The 19,733-nt window shown below is 37.3% G+C and overlaps 1 protein-coding gene across 10 annotated transcripts in view; it reads left to right on the forward strand.

Annotated features, from left to right (window-relative positions):
• Positions 1–19,733, forward strand: part of LOC111869826 (protein hu-li tai shao) — a 159,252-nt gene that overhangs the window by 135,426 nt on the left and 4,093 nt on the right. For 7 of the 10 annotated variants that reach the window (XM_023861618.2, XM_023861615.2, XM_023861622.2 and 4 more), the window contains 5 exons: positions 241–312; positions 2,334–2,396; positions 6,801–6,872; positions 16,692–16,759; positions 17,388–17,529. In XM_023861618.2, coding sequence (XP_023717386.1) covers positions 241–312; positions 2,334–2,396; positions 6,801–6,872; positions 16,692–16,759; positions 17,388–17,513 — 401 coding nt within the window. In that variant the 3' untranslated portion in view covers positions 17,514–17,529. The remainder of the gene's footprint in view (positions 1–240; positions 313–2,333; positions 2,397–6,800; positions 6,873–16,691; positions 16,760–17,387; positions 17,530–19,733) is intronic. The other 3 variants (XM_023861624.2, XM_023861625.2, XM_023861623.2) reach the window with 2 other exon arrangements.

Below are 19,733 nucleotides of genomic sequence, written 5' to 3' on the forward strand. Positions count from 1 at the left end.
AGTTGAACTCCACCCCCCACTAAGCGAATTAAAAAAAAAAAGATATGTGCCTTGATACACTACTCACTTTGATTGATAGTATTTTTTGTTTTGCATTTAATATCATAAACATTGTGTCATCATTTGTTCATTGACCTGATGACAACCAAAAATCATTATGCCATACTGTACCCTCTTTACACTGATTGTTAGTAGGTGTTACATACAAATAAGGCTTTTGATACATCCATTGTTTTGCAGAGCCACGAGTGTTGCGGATAGAGACAAAACAGGTACCGCGACCTAGCCAAGCCGAAGTTGTCCTCAGTGATGGTTAGTAGCTCTATTCTGGTTGCAGGACTGCAGCCATAAGTATGTGTAGTCTAGGTTTGCATGAACCAGGAAATCTTGTTGCTAGGTTGTTGTGTAGTGTAAGGTAATATTTACCTTTCATTGTTGTCATGGGCACCTTTGGTTTATGTCTTGATGGTAAGTGAATTGGTCTCCTTCCAATTTAATTTGGTTATACCATTTTATTTTGCATGGTATACTGTGATATTACTGCAATTAAGAACTGGGTCATATGCATGATGCAAGCATTTTAAATTGACATTAATTAGTTCACAAATTGGCACAAGTGGCTGAGTGTGATACCTTCTTGCTCCCAAGAGCATGAAGTTACAGAATTCTCCTCACTTTAGTGTCAAGTTTAGTTTGGTCTGAATTGCAGGCACCAGGTACCTGGTTAGTAACATTGGTGATACAGAAATGCAACTTTGTAATGTAATGAGGAGTTCATATTTTATCTCCAAGTGTTCAAGCCTTGATGGCTGTCTGAAAGAATGAAGGGAGTTTGCACCGTGTTATGGGACACCAGATTGTGGTTCTCATAGCGAAGTTTGTAAAGTATTCCCAGAAAAACAGCTAAGATTTGTCTTTTTTTTTTCTATGCATCAGGTACCAGAAAATCACATGGACATGCCATCAGCATTTTTATTGCTGGATTTCTGAATAAACGTCATGCTGGGGATTGTCCTTGTGTAGCATTCAGTGGCGACTGTTCTGTAGTGGTTTTGGAAGTAGATGAATGGGATGTGTTGAAAATGTGATTTACATTCAAAATGGGATGCTGAGGAGAATATTTGTACCAAAGAGGTATGAAGTGATAGGAGGATGTAGAAAACTGCATAATGAGGAGCTTCATAACTTGTATTCTTCACCAAGTATAAATTAGAGTGATCAAGTCAGGGAGAATGAGATGGGTAGGGCACGTAACATGCAAGGGGGAGAAGATGTTTCAGGACTTCAGGGTATAACTGCAGGAGGTGATTTCCTAGGTCTTTGTAATCAAAAAAGTTCATATAAACATGTGTCCAATTTTGGACGGTTACGGAGTTATGACCATTTTTTCATTCCCGTACACACCCTCGTATGAACCACGTCTGTCAGCTGGCAGGTCGCTATTTTTAGCCAGCTACAGACAGAGGGTTCTCATTATCACAACACTTGAGAGCTACCTAAAGCGGGAGGGGTTGGTATGGCCGGCGCGGTTCACAACCGAGCGGCAGCCTGTGTTGCGGCCGGTGGTGACATTTTCGAAAATCAGCTTTAAGCACCAATCAATTCAAATTAAAGGTAATTTCACGAAGTTAACTTTGCATTCATACTTTAAATGTATGATATATTATGCTGGTTTATTATTTTGTTCCGTTTATTGTCGGTAATTGTTACCTTCTATTCTGAGTTTAAAACGGTCATAACTCCGTAAGCGTCCAAAATCGGACACATGTTCATATTAACTTTTTTGATCACAAAGACCTAGGAAATCACCTCCTGCAGTTATGCCCTAAAGTCGTGAAACATCCTGTATATGCATATAGGATATTGGTGGGAAAACAAGAAGGAAAGAGACCCTTAGGAAGACCAAGATGTAGGTTGGTGGATAATATTAAAATGGATCTTAGAGAGCTAGGTTGGGGTGATATGGACTAGATTGATCTAGCTCAGGATAGGGACCAGTGGAGGGCTCTTGTGAACATGGTAATGAACCTTCAGGTTCCATAAAATGTTGGGAAATTCTTGAGCAGCTGCACAACTAGTGGCTTTTCAAGAAGGTCTCAGCTCCATGGAGTTAGTCAGAATGGGACAAGCAAACAGTGGGCACCTTACCTTATCATTCCATGAATTAGGGAATATGTTAAGTACATTGATGATTACTGACGTTTGGACACTAGTAGTTAGAAACTGTTGCTATCGGGACTCTGGTATTTGTACAGACCATTATGAGAAAAGAAGCATAAGAGAGCATGGTGCATTTTTCAGTGTGTATGTTGTCATTTGTGTCTGTTTCAAAGCTGATTCTGATTTTCCTGACCCGAATGTCGAGCGCTCCATGTCACTTCGCTACCCAGCAAAAGGTGAGTTTGATTTTTTTTTTTTAATTATTACTTATTTATGGGGTTCCCAGTAGCCTGTATATTCCCAGTACTTTGGAGTTCATGAATTTAAGTGACTTGGGAAGTAACATTTCGGAGTCATAATTGAAGGGATGCTTTTCAGAAAATGAAATCTTGAATAATACAATTTCTCGTTGCATATTGTAGGAACTTTGAAATAATAAAATATATGCTTTTCCATTATAATTGCTTCATTTGTATAATAATTGTTATAGTGGATACTAATTCTTGTAGAGAACAACTGTACTCCCCTCCCATTATCTGAGTAAATTTGTGTATATAATTGTATTAAACATTTTCAGTGTGGTGTTCAGAAAAAAGTTCCTGTAGTCTATATCAGTTTTTTTTTTTAAATGAGAAGGAAAGAAAAACACAATTTGAAACAGAACTCCGTACTAAATGCTTGCATTATGTAATATAATCTGATATTACTTAGCACTGTCAGTTGCTTATTGGAACATGTGTTTACATTTCAGTGGATGTAGAGAATGTATTGCTGTAATATTTCAACTGAGTGAGCATAAATGGAAGTATTAAGGTTATTAGAAATCTCAGAGCATGCGTCAGATATTTCCTACTAATTGGTTATGGGTATTCAAGCCTCTTGAGTTTTCTTTGACTCTCAGAAACGTGGAAGAAGCTGTCTGTTTATTTTTCTGTGTATGCATATATTAATGCTCACTTATCTCTTTTCTCAGAATTTGGCCATAATTGATAACACCCATCTGCTCCATTTCTTAATTTTCTCCTAATTGTGTCACCAAAAGCTGCCAGTGAAATTTACAGTAATTTCACTTTATTATCAGTTTAGTTGGGTTGCTATATCTCATTTTAAACTTCTACAGAGGCAGTTCGAGGAAGTCAGGCATTATTGTATTTTCTCAGATTCTTTTGTTTGAATTCTTTTTGAGGTTAAACAAATAGATGTAATAAATGCAACATACTAACGTACCATAATTAAAAGTTCCTGTAAAAAATGTTGTATATATATAAATGCAGTTCTTTCTTAGGCTACTGGGAGCTCACATTCGTCTTGTGCCTTTAACCTTTAACGTACGGACTTTTAAAATGCCAGCAGCCCTCTGCGGCCAGTATTTAAATCATCCTAATTAATTAACATTGCAAACTTTCAGAAAAAATGCATATTTTCCGTTCTATGCAACATAGAAATACGAACTAAAAACAGCCTGAAAGACAATAAAATTTTCTACATATTCACAAAAGAGCAATTTTTACAAACGAAAGTTAACTGTGATTATTTTATCATGAATTGCAAAATATAATCTTTATTATATATATTATGAAATTCCAAAGGACTTGCCCATTGTTTTTTCTTCAACATTGAATCATGGTGATATTGTAAATATAATCACACTATATACAATAATATTTTGTTCAGACTGTACACGAGTTTGAACTGCATCACTTCACAGTTTACAATACACTCTGACGCGCATTCCACCTCACACAAAGCGACATCGCACTTTTTACAATAGAAGAGCGTGCTCCTGCTTTTCTTATTTAGCGAAACACACGTCTTTGTTTCCTTCTGGTTGGCCAGTGTTGTGAATGGTTCACCTGCAGTCGACTCATTTGGGCCCCAGATAAACTTGGCCTCCCCCGAGAAACGCCACTGACCATGATATTCGCCTTGTTGCGATTGAAGAATCGTCTTGGGGGAGGGGGGTTCTAGCAAAATCGAATAAATTATGGTGATTGACAAAGCGACACACTCACCTATTAGTAATACTTGCAAACTAGTGATGCAAAGTAATTATAATACTAGTCGAAAATGGTGCCAGTCTGACACTGATACCGAAAGTTACAGTGGCGAATATGCCTTTTACTCACAAAGTAATACTGGCTCAGTAGGTTTATACCTCTTCCCAGACACAAAATAAAAATGATATACAAAGAAATATATGAAAGTCTGACACTGACTTTCTAACTGATAAAGAAATATTAGACAATCTGACAGTGACTTCCTGACTGATAATTCGTCACTGAAAACCAATCCTTGAATGTGTCACACTTCCTTGAAGGCTCTGGAAGCACTCATATGCAAGCACCGATGAATATTTCCTCATCAGTTCTTGAAACTAAGCTGGGCTATATTTGGCTGACCAGGTCATAAACATTTTTGATTTGTTTCATTCTGGTCCGTCACACTAACAATTATAAATACAAACCGCTCCGTCCAATGTGACATATAAGTTTTTACTACATTAAAACTTATCTCCCTTACATGTTTCGGTCCTTACGGGCCATCTTCAGAGGGAACATCATTACAAACTGGAAACTACCATCAAAATAGGTGTTTTGATTTAAAATACATACACTTATATCCTATAATGCACAGTATGCATAAAATCGAACGTTTCACAATCACAGCAGCTTCCTGCTGTTGTGAAGTTTTTAAAAGTTTCTAGATGTTATTTAAAAAACCCTTATTGTCAATAGTTAATTTTTTTTTAAAACCACATAGGTTCGTAGGCTAACTCGGGTTGCTGCTTGCTGCATATATATATAACATTCGGCCGTTAAAGGTTAAAGTGCAGATACATTTACAGTGAATTTTGTATTTAATGAGTTGCTGAGGGAATGGCTTTTCTTATGTTAAATTAATGTTTTCTCTAAATGGTGTTACATAAAATTACATGTTGAAATTGTTTGTCTTCTTGAAATCTTGCTGGGTACAATTATGAAAGATAATTTCTTATGTGGTTAAAGAAACCGTGTCTATACTGGAAAGTATGGTTACATAGTTATGTCAAATTAGTTTATAAAATAATTAATGCTGTGACACAAACACTGAAAGAAGCTCTGTTGAGAACAAGAGGCAATATGATGCCTCAATTGGTGGGGTTTTAGAGATTTCACGTACCAAAGTTTATGGTTGTGTGGTAATAGTTCCTGCCAGAAACATTAACTTTGATTGTTGTTTCTACTGCAGTTGCACCAGTTGATGTACAAGTTCTGGAAGATAGAGAATTTGTTACACTAAATTCAGGTTATTTATTTACTAAATCAAAATTCACTGAATATGAGAAAGTGATACATTGTTTATATTGGACTTTGGCTGAGACCAGAAAAAGTGTTTACTAAATATAGGATTTCATACTTGCTTCTTCATAGTCTGTAGCAGTGATTCTCAATCATCTGCCTCAAATTAGTCATTGATGATGGCCTTATTTTCGAGACCACACATCCCATCCAATTGTCTAATAGGTCTTACTGGTTGAGAAACACTGGTATTCTTAATGTATAGATGTTATGCTTGAAGTTTACTAGTTACTAATGTTGGTAGAATTAGTTTGCTTTCCTTACTAAAATAGTATGTTGCATGCTTTGGCTATTTTTGTTTGTGTAATTCACAATATTGCATGGTATACGAAAAACTTGCAACTTCCATTTAAATTAGAAATCAAACAGTCATTTGAAAAGAATGAAATAATTTTATTTCTATTAGGTTTCAAATTTTAAGGCATGGATGCGGTATTATGTTGATGCTGATATTATCAGATTTAGTGTGTTGAAACTGTTCTTAAAACAACATTTAAAAGTATTTTAATCACTTCATGTATTGGTATGTGTTTCAAACATTGAACTGCCGCATATACTTAGCTCCTATGTGTTGCTGCAATTAAAGACTGATATATTCGTTTCTTTTTATTGTTTTAGTGAACTCAGAGTGAAATTAATGTGAAATATACACACTACCAGTATCTCAGATGGATCATATTTCCATAATATAATCTTTCTGTAGGGTTTGTGATGAAATTTTTAGTTCACTTTAGTATTTAATGATGGGTTTATTTTCATATCTGTATTACGCGGTAGGAAAGATTTTTTTATAGTGTCAGAAACCCACTCTCCATGCACTATCAAATTAATGAAAATCTTATGAAGGATATTGTCTTGGTAGCCTGCAAGTGTACAACTTATCTTTGAAGAGGCCAGCATGACAATGTAATAACATTTTGTTTGTTTGCTTCTCATGACACTACTAAAGAACTTAAGGTACATTTCACAAATCTAGTTACTGAAAATTGTTAGTGTAAAATCAGCTTTACTAAAATAATTTCAATATTGTGCAGAAAATTGATACCAGTACTGCGGCACCAGATGTGTCTTTCAATCTCCTATGTAGCTCAAGCAAAGATACACTCCAGTTTTCTGTGTCAATGAAATAATATTATAGTCATATTTAACCTCTATAAAAATGGACTCTGTGTAAAAGCTGTGTCCCCGAATAGGTATCAAGCATATAGAAGCTCGGACATGGTTAGATCTGATGTTTAGAATATTTGTGCCTGCTGTTGCATGCTGTTCAGTTGTTGCATGATGTGTTGTTGCCTGCTCTAGCTCCAGAAACTGCCGATGATTCAGGGCAATTCAGACGCTCATGGTCTCTGGGTCGGGACAAGACAAAGAAAGGTAAGGTTAGTTTACAGACATACCATGCCTGTATTCCTCCCTTACCTCAAGCCACATAAGTAATATTAGTTTTTCTTTCATTTATTTTCTCATGTATGGAGTTGTTTCCTATATAAGAAACTATATAATGTTGCCTTAGGAATCAGCATAGAAACATTTAAGTATTGTTTAAGCATGAATGACATTTGCCCATTTGCAGCTGATTAGATGTTATTAATTATTCGAGATGTCTTAACATTTTGTGTTGTTAGAAACTTTGTTTCATACTTCCAACTTAATTATATAATTTTAAGAAGAGGTGGTTTAAGTACAGATAATTGAACTGTGACAGTATCCCCCCATGGCTGAATTTATGATCTTTTAATGTGAGAGAAATTGTCAGGAAAATGTTTACTATATTGTGACATTTTTGTGTTCTGTGTTTTTTGTTATGTACTCTGCACTACAGAGTGTAAGATTGTGTGTATGATTTAAAGTGTTGCACAAAGAAATATTTTTGCTTGTTGTGTTGAGGAAGCAAATATGACGGCATAATTGTGCAGTCAACTCTTGATTATTTCCCTAAAATCTGTACTTTTAAAATTATTTTAATATGTCTTCTTGTCTTGAATGTGTATCTTTTTCAAGAAATTTCCTTAAATTTCAGTTTTCCCCCAACATTTCCCCATGTAGAACTATATTATTTCATATCTTTACTGTAAATACTGTAAGAAATAATTTTTTTGTTTAAGCCAGATTAATTTGGGATCAGATGGAAATTTCAAGAAATATTTTAATTAAGCTCTTAGAATATGCTGTACTTTGTATCTACCATGCACTTTCAGTAATATACATAGTTGGTTAAGGAAGTCATTAAGTAAACCTGTTAGATGAGATTATTGTCTTATCTTGTTATTCTGAAACAGGTTATTAAATCACATAAATGTCCATATTCTGTAAATGTGGAAATCATAGCATTCATGGAAGCCAGTTATTCTGCCTGCATATTTCATTTTTCAGCAATATGAGATAGGAAACCAAATTGACAGTACAGTGGTACCCCCATTTAACATTCCATTTTGGTGATCCAAAACCAGTAATCTGAGTGAAGTTCCTTCATAGAAGGTCAAGTAAACCTGCAGCACCTGTTCAGCACACACAAAAGAAACCTTAAATTGGAGTGTCACTGTACTCTCTGCATGTTTATTTGATAACCAAGAGCGTACTATGTCATAAATATGTTATGTGGTGTTCACCATTATGTTGTTGTTTTACAGAGTGACACCACAGCAGTGGTGTATGGGAGAAAGGTACATGCTTGCTGCTGCTTTTCTTTCAGCATTATATTTCACCACTCTTTGTCTCTCTCCCATTCCTATCCAGTTTTTCTTACATTGCATTGAAGGTACTACTGTAGATCAGGGCATATTACCATATGTAGTTCATAAGGATGCAACATTAGATGGTCCCTGGGCTCTAAATACCCTGTTTCAGTAAAGGTTATTTGTAATAGGGGTGTAGAAATTGCAGCTGTCAGAATATTGAAGTGCACAAAGGTTTATAAGAGTGGTTTCAGATTAGCTTTGCAGGTCATAAGTAGCAGCCATGTATTGTAGTTCTGTATAAACACTGGGTTGGATGTAGAAGCATTTTACATAATAGTGTAAGTGGAGAGTGGCTGACAACTTTTTTTTTTCTAAGTTAATTTAAGTAATTGGCCAGAGAAACTGTTGCTGAAGCAGGGTAGATGGTGGAGGAGAACAGGGTTGTCCCGCTTTTGGGCCATCATTTTGTTTCTTGCAGTCTGCAACAGTATCCTTTCATTCTCCAAAATGTGTGTTAAACTTTCCTCTTTTCAAAAGAAATGTCATGTCTGGTCAAAAGAACTTTACTAAATGTGACCACATTTTTAAATTAAAATTACAAGACACTGGATAATAGAAGTCTCTGATTATATGCAAGTTCATTCAATTTTTCTAAATTTGGTATGTAGCATTACAATATACTAATTTATGCAAATATTTTTGGACTTCGTGGGTTCAGTTCTTATTATTGGGCTTCACAGATCTGATCATTGCTGGACATATATTTATGTTAGTATATTGGAAAGGACTTTTATATATATAATATGGCCTACTTCTAGGTATCTAAAGCATATTGTGGCCCATCAGTGTAAGTTGGACAGCCTTGTGTTAAAGTATTGTGGCTCTGTGGTGTTTAACCTTGGCTTATGGTTTTGGAATATTGTTTGAAAGGTTTGCTTGAAGTATACCCCCTTTTATAGCTTAGTATTATTGTGTGAAGTTATGTAAAGGTATGCACCTTTGCTTGGTATGGAAGGAGAATGTCTTGTTTGTGGAACATGGTATTTGCCTTAAATGTGGTGACACTCTTATTTCAGAATTCTGTTGTTATTGTCACAGAACATAATACATCTTTAGGACCTTTTACTAGTAATATCTAACAGGCTGTGGGATTTGAGGTTTCCACATTGGTGACTGAAGAGTATACTACTGTCTAGGATATTATACTCTGTAGTCCAGTAAAATTTCACTTGCATTTAGGAGGAATATACTGCCTCCATCTTTTTGGCTGAAGAATAAGCCAAGCAGGAAACCAAGAAGCAGACGGCATTCTGAGGCAGTTTGTTTCTCTGAAATGTCATGAACTTCTACCAGACTATATGCCGTTACGTCCCAGAAGATAGTACTATTTGTCTTACAGATTTATTTTCTAAATTATCAAAATATGACTATCATAAATGTGATTGATGTATATGGGTCCTTCTCTTTACATATTATTCAGTATAAGCGTTTTTCTTTTTTTATAATTTGTGATCCTTTGTGGTGCTTAGGGGAATTGTGAGGCTAATACCTCACCTATATGGCGTCGTAAACTGAATTGGCAGGGTGAGGACTTTTTGTTTTAAATTTCAAGTTAAAGGCATGTAGGAAAGTTACTTGGCCCCAGTATTGTAGGGGCTTTCACAATTGCAAGTCCATTCATATAAAACAACCTTTATCTTGGGATGCTAGTAAACAAAGCTGACCAGTTTTTCCTCGATTAATATTGAATGATTCATTTATATTTGTAGTTTTTAACAAGTGATACAAGTTACACTGAAGTAATATATTAAAATTGTTCAAGGATTTTCAGGGGCTATTGCTTTGAATGCAGAACTTAGTTAAGTGTTCTGTTTCTGAAGTGTTTGCTTTATCCTAACAGAGGGCTGCGCCATAGCTCAAGCGGTTAGTTGCTGGCTTACCACTGCGGCAGCCTGAGTTCGATCCTGGGTCTGGTCAAGTAGGATTTGTTGTGGATAAAGTGGCGCTGGGGCAGGTTTTCTCCGAGTATTTCAGTTTCCCCTGCCAATCTTCATTCCACCAATTGCTCCACAATCACCCTCACCTTTCATCTGGGGCTGGTACAATAGGCCAGAAGTGGCCGCAGTACAAGGGACTTAGTCCCACCCCACTAGCAGTAATAAAAAAAATAATAATTATCCTAACAGATATCTTGTGGAGCAGCTGTACCCAGTCTGTTCTGTAACTGCTACTGTGAAGTACATGAAATCCTGTTGTTCTGTATGACAGTAATAACAAATTCTAAATAATTTTCACACATGTGTTATGTGAATGTTTGCACACCTGGTTTGGCGTTTATCTTACAGGTGCTCATGCTGTTATGCATAGATTGGGATGTGCAAAGAAAACAGTACGCACACTTCTGTGTGATCCAGATTGCAGGGACTTGCATGCTGCCCAAATTCGCATTAAATGCTCTTCCAAGAAACTTAAGTGGACTGAATGCTTGGATACCCCTAACTTTGCTGAAGAATGTAGTAATTTTGGTCATCGTGCCATTACTGCACATAATTCTGAGTCCTCAGTTCCTCTTTGTTGTGGTACAGAAATCAATGATCACAGAGCTCAGATTCATAGAGTGAATTCTGATGATTGTAATGACATTATACATATGGCAACCCAGAATATGTCTATTCAGTCTGCTTATCAGCAAGAAGTCTCTGACCCCGAAAACAAATTACTTGAATTTTATTCTCATTTATTTCAGTCACAGCCTGATACAAAGAACAATGATTACTCTTATCACAGTCTCACAAGACAACAGTGCCATGTTACAGATGACAGAAATAATTATAATGGAGTTTATGCGGATTCTGATACTGGTACACGTGTTTCTGACTCTAATACTGGTAACAGATTCTGGACTGAACATTTTTGCAAAGCATATGTTATTGAAGCTGATGCAGTTGTGTTGCAGCCACAGTTAATTGACTCTAAAATCTCTTATGAAACTGAAACGTATTCCAGGAAATTTAACAGTGGAATAAATGCCTCTAATTCAAACACAGTTGAATCCTCAGATAATAATTATTACTCTTTTAATAAGATGACCATTAAACATACTAAGCCAGAAGTCTGTGTGCCAGAGGCTGGTGGGGTTTATAATGCTGAATTTGGAGCTGTTATGGATTGTAATAGTGTACCTGAAGCCCCTTCGATGGATTTCGTCACTTCACCTCAAGCTGCAACTGCTGATTATGACAGGGTGCCTGAAGATATTATGGGTTATGACATTGTGGGTGAAGCTCTCACTGTGGATTATAGCACTGTACCTCACACTGCTGCTGTGTATTATAACACTGTACCTGAAACTGCTGCTGTGGATTATAACACTGAACCTCACACTGCTGCTGTGTATTATAACACTGTACCTGAAACTGCTGCTGTGGATTATAACACTGAACCTCACACTGCTGCTGTGTATTATAACACTGTATCTGAAACTGCTGCTGTGGATTATAACGCTGTACCTGAAACTGCTGCTGTGGATTATAACGCTGTATCTGAAACTGCTGCTGTGGATTATAACGCTGTACCTGAAACTGCTGCTGTGGATTATAACGCTGTATCTGAAACTGCTGCTGTGGATTGTTACGCTGTATCTGAAACTGCTGCTGTGGACTATGACATTGTAAATTAAGCTGCTACTGTTGATTATAGCAGTGTATCTGATGCTGCCCCACTGAATTATCACACTGTACCTGAAAGTGCTACTGTGGATTATAACATTGTACCTGAAAGTGCTACTGTGGATTATAACACTGTACCTGAAACTGCTACTGTGGATTATAACATACCTGAAACTGCTGCTGTGGATTATAACACTGAACCTGAAACTGCTACTGTGGATTATAACATACCTGAAACTGCTACTGCGGATTGTAACACTGCACCTGAAGCTGTCCCTGTAGCTTACAGTGCCACTGCAGATTATGACACTAACTGAGGCTACCATTTTAGATTACAGGACTGTACTTTTAGCTCCTGCTCTCTGACTGGTAACTCTCAGCTTGAAGCCCCTGCTGTGGGTCTGTATAATAGAATTGGACTTAATTTGATTCAGAAGCCATTTCTCAGAATCGTAATATTGATTCCAAAGACCCATTTTTATACCAAGAAATACATCCTTTAGCCATGTGTTTGGCTTATGACATCAGGCATGAAGACCTTCAGCCATGACCTGGAAACCCATTGGATCAGTGCATTAATCTTGAACATGAACTCACTTTTATGAATAATGACAGTGACTGTGAAAGTTGCTTCTCCGGATCAACTTGAAGCACAATTCTGTGGGTGATGTTCAGGTTTATGTTACATCATTTGATCATGACATTAAGCTCAAAGATATTTTCAGGAATATGGCATTGAGCGTGAAACATATCCTTTTGAACATGAGATTAGTGTAAGGTTACATTTGAGAATTGTACCGTTGTGCCATCTTGGAAGCCATGTTTCTTTCTCCACCATACCTTCTAGTCTGGATCATATGTGAAAAGACACCAGTCCCATAAACAAATATAGTTTCATATATAAGGGCTTGCTGGAGAATCAAATTAACTTATGCAGACATTTTTGACATCTATAGTAGTCAGGCTTGGGATGGGGAATATGGCCTACTCTTCACAGTTGTTTAATCTGAAATGTTTAGGATGCATTCTTTCCAGTTGTATGTTCATTATGGATGTTGGGTCATATGATTTCTGCTCTTTTTTCAAAAACTTATTTTAGTAATATTAACATAGTTACAGTTACTGTCCTTAAATGACTGTATTAATACTCAGGATTTAGGAAGAACTTTTAATTCTGTAATTAATGTATGAAAAGGAACAGTTGCAGGTAAGTAGTTGGTTGTCATATTAATTTCTGTTATATTTCACAAATATTTAGCAGCGTCCAATGTAGTTTTTCTGTTGACTGTATACGTACACATCATAGCACCATTCTGATTACGGAGTTTCATGAAAATGAGTAAAAACTGTTATCGCCTTAATTCCATTTTGGTTTATAAAGTACCCATGCTACATATGCCTTAAATTTGTTTTGTATTGCCTTAAAAGACTTCCTTTTTGTGTTTATTAGTGGTAGATATAAGTTTTTCGCTTGCATATCTGTACTACTGTCAGTTACAGTTATATGTTATGTGTCATATTTAAATTTTCAGTAAAATTTTATGTAGCATCTGTTGTATTTATTATGAGTGCTTACAGTTAAAAGAGTTTAGTTCTGATGCTAACCTTTGTTTTTATTATTATTACTGTAATATTTCTGTGCTAACTCCATAGAGTAACCTTTTTTTGAAGTGTAACACACAATTGCTGTTTGTCAACAAATAATATACCACCTTTTTTAAATTTTCTAACCAAAAATAATGAAAGGAATAAGTAATAGATGTTAACGCATCCTCCAAGTAGTTTGGTCTTGGTGGCAGTGAATGTTTCAATGTGCATGGCTTTCAGTATGATATGTGGATATGTAGGTGAAGAATCTGAGAAACTTGTACTTTGGAATGTTCCAGTGGAGACGAAATGTTGTGTTGTGTTTGTTTTTCCTTTTCATTGACATTTCATAGAGTCTTTTCTTTCAGGTCAACACATCCCCATAATTCTAACATAACTTTTGTGTCAGCTCTTTGTGTTACTAATTATCAGTCAGTATTATTGTTGCTGTTCATAATTTGTATAAAAATCGAGCACCTGAATATCAAAATATATTTCTTGGTGGTCATTACCCATTTTTGTTTTATTATATTTGTTTATCTAATACCTCCTGTTCAGTGGGTACTGGTGGGCTTTTTTCTAGGGGGTAAAGCGGCAGTGGTGTGAAGCTTACCACTCACATACATACATAATTCATAAATTATGACATCTTGGCATGGACCGCACAGAAAACACTGTTCCTCTGTTGCTGTTTATGGTCAGTTGCCTAATAACAGCCATTGTCTAGTTGTTTGTTTTGTAGTCATTGCCTAGCAACAAGCCTACATGCTACAGTATATATGTATGTCTTGCTATACATAACAGTACAATAACTGACATTACTAGGGTGATAATATCAGGGAGATCATGTGATCAAGGCGTGTTGCAGATATAGGGAACATGAGAAATTCATACTGAATGTTGGTGTACAACTTCATGGGAAAGACCACCTAGGATGTCTAGACAGAAATGAGATGAAACTGTTAAGATAGATCAAATAAATAGGGTGAGGGAGGTGATTGGATTGTACTAGTTCAGGATAGTGTCCAGTGACATGTTCTACTGAACATGGATTCCATGGGAAATCTCTTGGCCACCTGAGTCAGTTAGCAACTTCTCAAGAAGAACCTTGCTTCATATAGCTAATTTGATTTAGTGAATACAGTCATGAACCAGGTTTCTTGATCCATTCACTGTAAAATTATGGATATTGTTAGATTCTGTAAGTAGTATTTATGCTCTTAAACTTTCTTTCTCTTTGGATTGCTAAATGATTTATGAGTGTCTTCAGTTTCATAGACTCCAGCATAGGTAACTAAATGTTTTTCTCTCTTTAAGCTGGTATGGATATTTTTGAAATTGTAATATGTTAACACACATGCCAATTGCAATAACTATTTGGGTGTTTATTAAAAAATTAAAATTAGGTTTTATATATCATGTCAAACATTGTGGAATTTAGTTTGAAGAAATTGTATTCACACTCATAATGTGCTGGTTTATAACCTTGTGGTCACCAGTGCAAAGTAAATGTAAAGTACATATATATAAGCTTTGATGTTCCCTTGGCTATGATGATTCATATTGTGGTCACCTAGGTTATGGCAGCATGTATTCTATTAGGAGGACATTAAGACTCCATGAAGATGGAGGTGGTGGTTCCTCTGAAACATCCTTATTGCTGTCATAATCCAGAAGACTACAGTAAAGAGCCTGAAATGGGAGGGTACTGTTCTCTCTTTCTTCAGTAGTATAGTGAATTAAGCAGTGCTGATTTTCTTCATGTGAAGCTATTCTTCACAGTATTGTGTTCCTGGAAATCTCACCTTTCATACTTCCCTGGTCAATTAGCCCAGACTGTCTCCTCCTCCCCCCCTCCCCCCATTGGATGTTCAGTGACCACCTTCCTTGGAACCTACTTGTGTAACAACCAGTTCCTTACATTGCAAACTTCAGCCCTGATGATGGATGCAACATATTCCTCTGAAACATCAGTATCAGGCTCAAAAACTATATGATGTCACAACCAAAGAGACGACAGTCTGAACAGTCGCTGCTATGAAAACCGCAGAAGAGATAAAATTGTTCCTTTTTTGGTTACACAGTTTACACAACAGAAGTAAATGGCTTTTCAAGTTTATGCCTCTAGATTCTGCTGTTCCGTACAGGATATGTGCAAGTATGTTCAGTAAATGTATTTTTAACATTACAGTAGAAGTTTTATGTTTCAGGGGNGATCCATTCACTGTAAAATTATGGATATTGTTAGATTCTGTAAGTAGTATTTATGCTCTTAAACTTTCTTTCTCTTTGGATTGCTAAATGATTTATGAGTGTCTTCAGTTTCATAGACTCCAGCATAGGTAACTAAATGTTTTTCTCTCTTTAAGCTGGTATGGATATTTTTGAAATTGTAATATGTTAACACACATGCCAATTGCAATAACTATTTGGGTGTTTATTAAAAAATTAAAATTAGGTTTTATATATCATGTCAAACATTGTGGAATTTAGTTTGAAGAAATTGTATTCACACTCATAATGTGCTGGTTTATAACCTTGTGGTCACCAGTGCAAAGTAAATGTAAAGTACATATATAAGCTTTGATGTTCCCTTGGCTATGATGATTCATATTGTGGTCACCTAGGTTATGGCAGCATGTATTCTATTAGGAGGACATTAAGACTCCATGAAGATGGAGGTGGTGGTTCCTCTGAAACATCCTTATTGCTGTCATAATCCAGAAGACTACAGTAAAGAGCCTGAAATGGGAGGGTACTGTTCTCTCTTTCTTCAGTAGTATAGTGAATTAAGCAGTGCTGATTTTCTTCATGTGAAGCTATTCTTCACAGTATTGTGTTCCTGGAAATCTCACCTTTCATACTTCCCTGGTCAATTAGCCCAGACTGTCTCCTCCTCCCCCCCTCCCCCCATTGGATGTTCAGTGACCACCTTCCTTGGAACCTACTTGTGTAACAACCAGTTCCTTACATTGCAAACTTCAGCCCTGATGATGGATGCAACATATTCCTCTGAAACATCAGTATCAGGCTCAAAAACTATATGATGTCACAACCAAAGAGACGACAGTCTGAACAGTCGCTGCTATGAAAACCGCAGAAGAGATAAAATTGTTCCTTTTTTGGTTACACAGTTTACACAACAGAAGTAAATGGCTTTTCAAGTTTATGCCTCTAGATTCTGCTGTTCCGTACAGGATATATGCAAGTATGTTCAGTAAATGTATTTTTAACATTACAGTAGAAGTTTTATGTTTCAGGGGAGAATACGGTGAATGGAGATGACCCAGATGCACCCCACAGCACATTCTCACAGAGCAGCAAAGAGGTGAGGGAAAGTTGATCATTAGCGATGGATGCGAGATTTACATATATGATAATGCTGCAGACCCATTGTGTGTGAATATCAAAATAGTGAAGTATATACATATGTTAAGCTAGAATGATATTTTCCAAGTGTTAGAATCTGACAGAATTTAATTTTTTTGAGCATATAGCAAATGACCAGGACCACTTTTATTTATCAGTTTCTTTTACTGTTTCTTGCATCAGATAAGGGTTTTGAATCCATTTTTTGAACACATGGCAAGCCATTATAGACAAAACTCTTTCCTTTTTCCTTAACTTTTTATGTAAGGTAAGGTGAAGCTACCCCTGTAACAGGCTGTGAAGGCCCATGGGGTTGTGAGACATCAAGGCTCCCACATCATCTAGACAGTCCGCTCACAGATGGCAGTGAGGTTGTCAGCCTTATGTGCCAGCGGGCCTTCACCCCTGGGAAGATTCCTGGTACTCATTTCTGTTAGAGGCTGAGTCGACCCTAGGGCCATAGTGTAGCTGGAAGGATTAGGTCAATTAAAAAATCCGATGACCTGATACAGATTTGAACCCGTGACCTTCCAGCTTGTAGCATAAACATTTAAACATGTAAAATATAAGTTGTTTAATTGTGACAGGGTTCACCCACTAAAGACATGTCAACTGAGGAGTCACCCAAAAAGGACAAGAAAAAGAAGAAGGGCCTAAGAACACCATCCTTCCTCAAGAAGAAAAAGGAGAAGAAGAAGATTGCTGAAGCATAGGTAGTAAAGCTATAAAGTAAGTAGTTTATAGTTTCTAAAACATAATATTCCTAAAGATTAAAGTATTTATAAATCATAGGTGACTGTGCTGGGACTACTACTGGCCTATTGTACCAGCCCCAGATGATAGGTGAGGGTGATTGTGGAGCAATTGGTGGAATGAAGATTGGCAGGGGAAACCGAAGTACTCTGAGAAAACCTGCCCCAGCGCCACTTCGTCCACCACAAATCCCATTTCACCAGACCCGGGAAGCCAGCAACTAACCGCTTGAGCTATGACGCAGCCCTTTGCATTGGTATCATGCTTGGTGTCTCATACAGGGTGGGGTGCAGAAACTTTTTTTTTTTTTGAAGGCGAATAAAAGAAAAATTATTGCTGATAGACAAAATTTATGTTTAGCTAATGAAAGAACATCCTTTAAAGTTTTAAATCCATGTAGTTTTAAACAAAATATCTTGAAGGTGGTGGCCACCATTCTCTATGCACTGATGCAACCGTTTTCTGAAGTTCCCCTCTGCACGTTCCAACATGTGCACCGGAATTTGGGCTACTTCCTGCCAAATAATATTCTTCAGCTGAAGCAGGTTTGTGGGGTGATGTTTAAACACCTCTGGCTTGAGGTATCCCCATAGAACAAATTACAGGGCGTTAGATCAGGTGAGTGCGCTGCCCACGGGATGTCACCTCGAAGCGAGAAGAGCCGTCCGGGGAACCTTGCCCTCAAAACTGGCATCGAAGCTCAGGCTGTGTGACCCGTGGCACCATCCTGTTGGAACGAGACATTTCCTAGATGCATTTCTTCAAGAGCTGGTTCAAAAGAGTTTTTAATCATGTCCACATACCGCTGTGAATTGACAGTAACTGCATGATTTTCTTCAATAAAATAATGGCCAATAACTCCAGCTCTCGACAACACACACCGTACTGTAACCTTATCACTGTGAAGTGGCTTCTCATGGAGCTCTCTGGGATTGTTACCACTCCAGTAGCGTATATTCTGCTTGTTGACATATCCGGATAGGTGAAAATGTGCCTCATCACTAAAGAAAATAAGTGCATCAGGGGGTAAAGTGTCCAATAACGTTTCGCATGCCCTTATTTGGTTCTGGAAATCACGTGGTGACAATTCTTGCACAACAACCATCATATAGGGATGGAAATGGAGATGTTCGTGAAGAATTTGACGCATTGAACGATTGGATATGTCTAGGGCAACTGCATGTTTGCAAGTGGAGCATCTTGGAGATCTCAAAATCGACTGTTGAACTGCCTCCGCATTTTCTGGTGTCGTAACGGTCCGTTGTCGTCCTAATGATTTTTTCACCACACTCCCAGTTGTCCTAAAGTTCTCTACCCACAAAACAATCGATTTCTGGTGGGGATCCGGACCTCTGGGCTTAATTCCGAAGTGAGTACGGAACGCACGCTTCACTGCCACATAGGAATGGTTGTTCAAAAAATAGACCGTTATTCGGTTCTGGAAATCACGTGGTGACAATTCTTGCACAACAGCCATGTTATAGAGATGGAAATGAAGATGTTCGTGAAGAATTAGGCACATTGAACAATTGGATATGTCTAGGGTGACTGCACATTTGCAAGCGGAGCGTCTTGGAGATCTCAGAATCCACTTTTGAACTGCCTCCATATTTTCTGGTGTTGTAACGGTCCATTGTTGTCCTGATGTTTTTTTCACCACACTCCCGATTGTCCTAAAGTTCTCTACTCACAAAACAATCGATTTCTGGTCGGGAACCGGACCTCTGGGCTTAATTCCGAAGTGAGTACAGAATGCACGCTGCACCGCCATGTAGGAATGGTTGTTCGAAAAATAGGCTTCGACAGCAAACGCACGCTGCTCACTCGTCCACCTTATGTTTCCTACTGAGGGGTATTAGACAGAAACTTCTGTGACTGCTGTGTTCACCGAGCCTATCCCAACTTTTCTGCGACCTCCCCCTTCACAAAAAGAAAGTTTCTGCACCCCACTCTGTATTAAGGGAAGAACATAGAGGGGTCTTCATTGTTTGCATCCTGTTGTGTGTAATCATACATGGGATTCTTAATGTATCAGTCAATGCAACAATTCTATAATAAATCAGTGCTACTGTGTTAGTATCTGTTTATTGTGTGGAAGTATTGCTACGTGTTTCATTACATGGATAAGTCACTCATTATTGGATTATTTAATGGTATGGATCCAGACATGAGCCAGGATA

Source organism: Cryptotermes secundus, unplaced genomic scaffold (assembly GCF_002891405.2).
Source record: "Cryptotermes secundus unplaced genomic scaffold, Csec_1.0 scaffold286, whole genome shotgun sequence".
NCBI classification, from domain to species: domain Eukaryota; kingdom Metazoa; phylum Arthropoda; class Insecta; order Blattodea; family Kalotermitidae; genus Cryptotermes; species Cryptotermes secundus.